The sequence below is a fragment of the Gopherus evgoodei genome, chromosome 1 (assembly GCF_007399415.2).
Source record: "Gopherus evgoodei ecotype Sinaloan lineage chromosome 1, rGopEvg1_v1.p, whole genome shotgun sequence".
Lineage (NCBI taxonomy): Eukaryota > Metazoa > Chordata > Testudines > Testudinidae > Gopherus > Gopherus evgoodei.
Window position 1 is genome coordinate 324140612 of NC_044322.1, and position 9247 is coordinate 324149858.

Genomic DNA, 9247 nt, shown 5'->3' on the forward strand with positions numbered 1-9247 from the left:
TACCAGTGCTGCAAAACTGTAAGTGTAGACATACCCTGAGTTTCATCAGAAAAAAAGACATGGTGGAAAATCATTTTAAGGGCTGTAATTTGGGAGTGTTAGCTCTCCCCGAGGGTATGAGGGGAGAAGATCAATGTTCCATTTTACTTCTCTTGATAGAAATCATTTCTGATTAAGTTTGATCTGCCTTGGCAGGAAGCATGAGAATTCTTTGCAATGTGCTTCTTCCTCTGAAATACCCCTTGAATCTTCATCAGAATTGGCTTTTTGGGGTGCTTCCACATTTACCTTTACTTTGGTTTGAGATCATCATATTAAGGAGGCCTGGAAGCATCCAGGAGATAGTTTGTATCAGGAGAAGAAAAACAAACGTACACCTCTACCCCGATATAACACAATAAAGCAGTGCTCCGGGGGGGGCGGGCCTGGGCACTCCGGCAGATCAAAGCGAGTTCGATATAATGCGGTTTCACCTATAATGCAATAAGATTTTTTGGCTCCCAAGGACAGCATTCTATCAGGATAGAGGTGTATTTCCAGATATTGCTTGGACAAAACAGGCCTAAAAGAAACATTTGACAATACAGTCTGTTCCCTGGGGATTGACACCATGTTTGTTTCTTGCTAAATTTTTCCTGATAGTTGCTTGGAGGTTATTATTATTATAACTTATGATCAACTTGTCTATCATTGATAAAATCCCAGAAAAATGGAAAAAAAAAAAAAACAGGCGAAAGGAAGCTTGTGGGATTCAGATGAAAATGAATTACTGAATTCCATTATTCCCAGCTTTGAGCAGTAATGCTTCTGATGTACTCACTTGTGGGTTTGTTTGGTTATATCCCCGCCCTCCTATTTTTAAGTGAAAAATATGAAATGTCAGTCATTTACTACTTTAAACAGTTTTTTCTTTTTGCTTCTTCTGATTCAGATGTTAGACTAATTTAGTTATGGTCTTAAACAGCCAGCTAAATTAGTGTCCATTCTTTTTAATCAGTTAAAGGCATAGTTTAATTAACAACTCTTGGTGGTGTTTGACTTCATATTGTGCTTGGGAATATTTCTCTTTGGTTTTTTATTGGATTTATTTTTAAATTCTTCCCCCATCCTTGGATTTCTACTGTATGTACATGTTGATTATTAAAGTAAAATTATAAATATGGAGGGAAAAAGCAGTCGTTTGATATCCTTTCAGGCACTGAATTTTAACACTTCATTGTCCTCTGTTTACTCAGGAACCCTCCTCCTGATGTGTCACCCAGAGAACATTCCTCTGGCATGTAGTCCATGAGTAAAACTGAGCACTATAATTGTCACAATCTTTCCTCACTCAAGTGGTTCAATGCATGCTCACAAACAAAATTCTTTCTAGACTGAAAACAGTTTACAGAACAATTCATTTCTGTTTACACACTTCATTCTACAAGCTTTCCAAATAGAAACTGAATCAGCTGTATTTTGGGGGGTGGAGGTGAGAAAAAAACAACAGCATATACTTCATTGGATTCTCAGGAACAAAGAACAAAATCATAACTTGTTTTAGACTAGGCTTTATTTCTCATAGAAAATAGAATGCCACCCTCAGTACACTGGTGACATTAACATTCCAAAACATCTGGAGAAGTATGTGATTGAACGTTTGCAAAATATCCACTGGAATGATGGTCTTCTGGTTAAGGCACTGCACTGATACTCAGGAGGCCTAGATTCAATTCTGGCTCTGCTGAAGACTGCGTGTCAACTTGAGAAAAATCACTTAGTGTCTCTGTTCTTCAGCTGCACATCTGTAAAGTGAAGGTAATAATCCTGCCCTCCCTCACAGGGGAGTTGGGAGAGAATAAATCTACAAATACTTGCAGATGCTCTGATGCTACAACACTGTTAAGTACAATGATAGACAACGATGGATTGCAGCAACCACTGCTGCATCTTTTCATTGTTTCATTTCCTCTTCCACAGTAAATGTTGAGAGATCTGCTGTGAAGTTTATTTGGAAGGTTTTTCATCACTCAGCATGTACATTCACATGAGAGAATATCTATGGAGTACAGCACTTCCAGCAAAAGGGGGCACCCTGCCCTGAACCCTTGAGGAATTACTACCTGTCTGTGCTAGACAGACTCCAATTTAATGCTTAAGACAGCCATTTTAACACATTTGATCATTGTTTTAACTTTTGTCTCAAGCAAAAGATAATGGTAGGATTCCACCTAGAGCCAGATTTCACAGGAGTATTTTTAGTTATGCATAATCCTGTAGATTAATTTTAACATCTATTTAACAACTATTTTTCTTACATAGCTTGTGCTTAAATAAAATTAAGGGATAAATTACAGTGAATTATATAGTCAAAAACAGGTTATTGGATTAGGTGAACCACTAATCTGGTCCAATATGGCAGTTCTTATATAAAATACTCTAATATTTGTTATTACTTCTTGTTTCCTGAGCTTCATAAATGAGCTGAATACATTTCTTGTTGTACAGGGGGAAGTAGAGTAAATGCTAAATCACAGTTTAAAAATGTTTACGTTCATTAATACAACTCAGCCTATAAAATTAAGTATTGTGGTCTACCATAGAGACCAATGGATTGGTTTTAAAAGAAATAAACCATTTCCTCACAGATATTGTTTCTGTTCAGACTGAGGTTGTAGTTTAATATGTGGTTTCCATCATGTTCCCTACTGGATAATATAGTCTACATAACAAAAAGCATCAGTTTGGCACATCTTGCAGTATTTGTTCAACAACAAAGTAATACTGAACTAGCAGAAAAAATAAATGATCAAAGCCTAATAAATTATCTAACCTCTTTTTAGTTTATCAGCAAGACTACTAGAAGCCTGCAAGCAAAAACATCACTGATAGTGCACAGCATCAAGAGAGCTGGTCTTTGGGAAGACTGAGATAATGTCGGAATTTGGAGTATTTCCACATGTAGGTCACTAGTTCAAATACTTCCCAATCATTAGTGACAACCAGTGGATACCATATAAACTATTTAGTGGGCTATGTTAAACACCACAATAAGGTGGTCTCAGTCCAGTTTCCTGTGAAAAGGACTGCAGAAATTATCATTACAAGTGACATTAAACATCTGTATAACAGACTTCAAGGATTAAATAAATGTGAATAAGATATTTTAACCCTTTAATGTGGTAGAACAAAAGGCTGGTCTTGCAGTCGAGGAACTGTACAGGGACTTGAAAGATCTTAGTTCATTTTTCAGCTGCACCACAGATTTCCTGTCTCACCTTAGGCATGTCACTTAGATTATCTGTGCCTATTTGTAATGGGGATGATACCTGTTTCGATCACAATTGTTCCTTCTAACCTTAAAATAATCTATGAACCTCTTAATCGGGGTTGATGCACATTGGCAGGATCTTGCACACTTGCTACCCAGAACATACCAGTTGTAGAGCTTTCCACAAGCATGATGTTCACGTTTTAAAATGTTTTTTTGATTTCAGATACCCCATTATTTAAGACCTATGAGGCCAGAAGTCAGAAAATCCTCAAAATGTGATAAGGGAACTTAAGACAGAGCCACGCATCTAGAAGTGAAGCTTCCTGAGGCAATTTACCTTAGAAAGAGATTACTTAACACATTATCAAGAAGAAAGCATGTTACAGAAGGGGTATGAAGAGGGGGTAGGGGATAGAGAAATAGTAAGGTAAGCAAACCCCTACCTATTGTTAACAAGTATGGTTAATTAGCTTGTGTACCAGGAGGAGACAAGAACACAGACAGCAGGAGCTGTCTATAGTAGTTAGCCTCACACATAAAAAAGCAGCCCAACATACTATATAATCCAAACAACAAAATATGTAGTAGATCAATGAGATTTTCATGTACGTTATCCAATACTCTGTTTTTAAAATGACAACATTCCTATTTGTCTGTTGGCTCTGATTAATATGAGTTATCAAGATCCACAGAGTTCAAGACACGGCTACCCCTCTGATAATAGAGTTCAAGAAGATATTTCTGCTCTTGACAATTAAACCTCTAAACATTTTGCAAACAAAAAATAAAAGCTAAGAAAATTATCAAGATCTAAATAATCTTTGAGGAGTTATTATATAAAGAGTAAAGTTTATACATATGAAGTTTTAAAAAGCTAATTCTGAAATAGACAAAGATTCAGATTATTTCAAATTATGGGTTTTGTTTGTGGCAGGGTCTATGATTTTCATGTTTGGAAAACACCTAGAACACTGTAGTTCCTACTACAATCTAAGTAATGAATGAAAATTTGAATGATTTAAATAGATTTGCAATTTGAAATTACAGGGTGTATGGCTAAATCTTAAATTAATCCCTGGTACAAAGTGGGATATTGCTGTCTGTTAAATTCCAGACAACACTGTAAATGATCACGAGGCATGTACTGAAAACAGGTGTGTTTACAATTCAGACAAGTCCTGGTAAATAAAACAAACATTCTAGCTGAGCAGCTGAAGCCTAACAGAACTACAGTTACTTAAGTATGTTACATTTACTAGATTATTATAACAACAACATCTGATAGTTTCTTACTTCTAACAGTTACGGACACTGAAAAATTACATGTTTTTCTTTCGTACAAAAGCACTAGGTTTTTCAGACTGATTAAAAACATAGAACACTCTAGTTCCACAGTTAAATTCTTAAAGCAAATGAAAATTTGTCCCATTGTAATTACCGTACAGCGAATGTCATGTGTCACTTAGAAGTGAAAATTGCAGGTAGTAGCATTTGATTTGAGGTGAGATGTCAGATTGGGTGATCTACAGCTCAATGGCTAAACATTAACATAGCAAGTGTCACACTTTTTTACATTGGGTGCAACACCAGTATAGGGTCCTATACTGATGTCGGAAATGTTCAAGATCCTCTTTCACACACCTTTAGAAACACCATGTACATGGTACTACCTTGGAGCATACCATCAAAATACTTAATGAATTTAAAGGTTGTAGTCAATAGCAGCAGATAGGTGCTTAGCATTTTGGAAAAATCAGGCCATTGATTTAGGTCTTCAATATAGATTTAGGAACCTAACTATAGGCACTTGTTTATTAAAAATCTTGACCAGGGGTTTCTCTGTTTAAATAAGTAAGATGTAATAAAAGAATTACTATTCTGTTGCTGTTACTATCATCACATTATATTAGTGCAGGGGCAGGCAACCAGCAGCACGTGAGCTGATTTTCAGTGCCACTCACACTACCCAGATCCTGGCCACCGGTCGGGAGGGGAAAGCCCTCTGCATTTTAATTTAATTTTAAATGAATCTTCTTAAACATTTTAAAAACCTTATTTACTTTACATACAACAATAGTTTAGTTATATATTATAGATTTATAGAAAGAGACATTCTAAAAATGTTAAAATGTATTACTGGCACGCAAAACCTTAAATTAGAGTGACTAAATGAAGACTCGGCATACTGCTTCTGAAAGGTTGCCGACCCCTGCATTAGTGCCTACTGGATTTTTGTGACAATGTGCCATCATCTATACCAGTCACATTCAGGCTGGCACCCTACATGTCCCCAAAACAGTAAACCCTTAAACTAACAGTTTACTAGTCTTCACAGCAACAAACCAAGCAGAATTCAATCCATTTTGTGAATTAAAAATAAATACATTCTGAAATACAAGATTTGAATCCATGTAAAAGTCAATACCCAGACAATTCTCTTTCCCAATAGCCTTTATGTATTCAAAAAGATCAGCAGTCAGAATAAGTAGTATTCTCTCTGGAGATTGAACTTTAAAAAAATTCTCTGCATTAGCCTCTAGAGCAGTCACTGATAGAAGTGTGTTTAGTGTCCTTCTAGAAATTGATTATGCGATATTTACAGAACCAAGTACAAAATGAAAAGATTTCAAATTTTAAAATAAAAATACTCAGTTATTGAAAAGTTTAAGCTACTGAAAAATCTAAAAGCACAGAGTAACACACTCTAACTTGGGAGCCTGCCCCAAATATATTGCACAGCAAATGAAACTTTGCTCTACCTTTAATAAAAGGCAAAAACCACGTTATTGGTTCCCTGAGCTGTTAAGACACTGTTTCTCCTTATCTGGAGTCTGCATTTAGTAATAATCACTGAAACAAAATAGATGGATTGTATCATTTACCAAAGAATTCTCCTTTGTATTATATCCATGATTTATCTTTAGATGTATTTGGTCAGCACATTATTTTTTGCATGAAATACCTTTCAGAGTTTAATGTCATTTTAACATCTGATTTGCCATGGATCATACCCTGCTGGATCAGTACTTCTAACAAGTCTTCCATTATTTATTTTTTACTATATGCCCATATTTGACAATAAAGGTAGATCCGAGATGCCCATATTTGACAATAGAGGCAGATTTAACTGTCATCCTGAACATTTATAATTTGTAAAGAAATTTTCTTCTGCTCATTTCTACATGCCACCAGTGCCATGCTGATTTTAAAAATGCACTGGGACCTACTTTAGTGAGTATCTGCTGCTAAAATAATCCTGTTAACACCAACATAAAATACAAGAAATTGATTAATTTTCAGAGATGTTTCTGCAAACGGAGTCATTCTGTTGAACAACTGCATTTTCTTCCTCCCAAACGTTCAGAGGCTCATTAAACAAACGCCTATTAAAGAGATCAACCTGTTGAAAGAACCAGAGAGGTGCCCAGCCTAGAATATGGTAGTGTCTGAACAGGCTTCTCATGCTTTGCTAGGGAGCTGGAAATTACTCTCAGCAGTGCGGTGTGACCCACTGACACAAAAACATTTCACTACTGAACCGATCAATGCAGAGACTCGGATGAAAGGTGGGCAGACGATGGCCCACAATCCCGGTCTCGGGCGTGCTCAGAAGAAGTTACGGGCGATTTAATACTTTATGGCACTTCAGAGACGTGCAGCGGGATCCCGGGGATTGCACCCGGACTGAGCAGGCACGCCTGGCTCAGGCTGCCAGTAGCGATCAGCTGCTGCTGCGGCCACCGAGATGGGGGTCGCACTGCAGAGAACAAACCCCAAGGTCGCAGACCATGCAGCGGAGATGGAGCAGGAGCGGAGCGGGCAGTGCCCAGGCGAGAAAGGGGGCGGGGGGTGCTGGTGGGACCGGTGCCTGCGGCGACTCACCTTCTGCTGCCTGCGGGCCATGTCGGTGGGCTGCTTGGCGTTGAACGGGTACGCGATGCACCTCACTATGAACACATACAGCTGCAGCCGGAGCCGCTTCTCCCTCTCCTCTTTCTGCAGCCTCTCCTGCTCCTCCCGGCCCTCGCTCAGCACCGAGGGGCTGGGACTCGCCGGTCTGGCGGGGCCGCTGCCCTGGCGCCCCGGCTCCCTCGCGCGGGGCTCCCGGTTAGCAGTCGGCAGGACTCGCGGCGAGCTGCCGCTGCAGCCCCCGGGCGCCACCAGCAGCACCTCCCCCTTCTCCTCTTCCAGCACCTCGTCGGACTCCTCTTCGCTGGAGGACGGGTCCAGCATGGTGCCGGCGGGCGCGGAGCGAAAGGGAAAGCGGCGCGCACCTTTCCGGACACGTCGAGTTCTACACACCGACTAGTTCCTACCCGCGGCAGCCGCCAGGGAGGGGGCGGGGCCTGCGAAGGGGGTCGAGCTTGGGTTGCCTTGGGAATTGCTCCGGACGGCTCCTATCAGGTCCCCGGCCAGCCTGTCACTTCTCCCCGAGCGACGGGGATGGGCTCCGCCCGCCGGCGGCTGCCGCGCCGCGCAGGTGGGGAACCTGTAGCGTCCACTACAAGCAACACGTGGAACGGAATGTTAATGGAGCGCTGCGCGCTCCGCCCGCCCCGCGCCGCTGCCTGGCCCGGCCCGCCCAAGCGCGTCTGGCTCCTACTGGGAAACCAAAACAGAGGAAAGCTGCCGCCACCTGGATCCTGCTGATGTTGGGTCCCGCCACTAAAGAAGCGTCGCCGCTCCGATTGCACCACGAAAAACCCTGCCACAAAACAGAGATCGAGCCAACTTTTGCCTTCCCCCAGGCCCGCTGACTGAGTAGAGAATGCCGCCGCTCCTGCTCCGCCAGAAAACAGAAATCCCAACCCTGATGCATCTTTGCACAACAGTCCCACCAAATCCCGGATCCAGCAGCGGGATCCAGTTTAGCGTTGCCACTTTTCGGGAGGAGGGGGAAATTGGGAACAACTTAATTAGTATCATGGAAAAAATATGCACGTTGGTTAATACGATAATTTGCATATAAGCAGAAGTGTAACGGGGTTTTGTTTGTTTTTAAATGTGTGGATCTAGTGGTGGTGAATGAATCCATTTGAACTTCTCAGGTGAATGACATTTCCTCTTTAGTATCAGAGGGGTAGGCGTGTTTGTCTGGATCCGTAAAAAGCAACAGAGTCCTGTGGCATCTTATAGACTAACAGAAATATTGAAGGATACGTTTTCATGGGTCAATACCCACTTCGTCAGACACATGTGGACTTCACCCACAGAAGCTTATGCTCCAATACTTCTGTTAGTCTATGAGGTGCCACAGAACTCTTTGTCGAGTTGCTCGTTAGCTTCCTGAATACACAGCCAGCAAGCTGGGTCAGGTTGGGGAAATACCACTCTTCTAAACTACACCCATAAAATAAAGTGCCTGGGCAAACAGCCAAAATGAGACCTCTTAAAGTAGCTTGTGCAATGTTCAAGATATCATTCACTGGGCAGCTGCTAGGGCTTCACTGGTTTCCTTAGCTTAGCTCCCCTTTTGGAGGGCTTGAATAGGTACTTGTGCTTTGCTAGGTGCCTTGAATGTGTCTCCTTCTCAAAGGGGGGAAATAATAAATCTGCCAAAGAGCTACATGGTTGTGGCAACAAAAGGAGACATCACTCATAGTAACTTCTGTAGCTCTGTGACCCTCCCTCTACTCTCTTAGCTGAGGAATGAAATATTTAACAATGGTGACATTTACATTTATGATTAGTGGACGTCTGAGTTAGCATTTCACTGAGATGAAAGCAGTTCACACCTCTCAGCACTATTGGTCCCGGCTCTATCAAGGTTTGTGTTTTTGAGGTTTTCTTCCCAACCTTAACACCTAGAGACTTTTTAGCCTATATTCTCGGGAACAAAATAGCTCCTTCAAAGATGTTTGAATACTTGCTGTTTTGGAGCCCTACCTACCAGTGTGGCTCGACAGTGATAGGTGTGTAACCTCTTGGCAAAGTGAGTGTGACTTCTCCCTCTTGGAGTTGAATGTAACCTACTTTAAGGATTGTTCTTAAATT

General features: G+C 41.1%; 1 protein-coding gene across 24 annotated transcripts in view; it reads right to left on the reverse strand.

Moving 5' to 3' along the window:
• The window catches only part of CADPS2 (calcium dependent secretion activator 2), a 602399-nt gene extending 594779 nt beyond the window's left edge, over window positions 1-7620 (reverse strand). For 6 of the 24 annotated variants that reach the window (XM_030549119.1, XM_030549114.1, XM_030549135.1 and 3 more), the window contains exon 1: window positions 7136-7615. In XM_030549119.1, the coding sequence (XP_030404979.1) occupies window positions 7136-7486 (351 nt within the window). In that variant the 5' untranslated portion in view covers window positions 7487-7615. Of the gene's footprint in view, window positions 1-7135 lie in introns of all 24 variants that reach the window. The other 18 variants (XM_030549136.1, XM_030549134.1, XM_030549123.1 and 15 more) reach the window with 5 other exon arrangements.
• Window positions 7621-9247: the final 1627 nt, after the last annotated feature.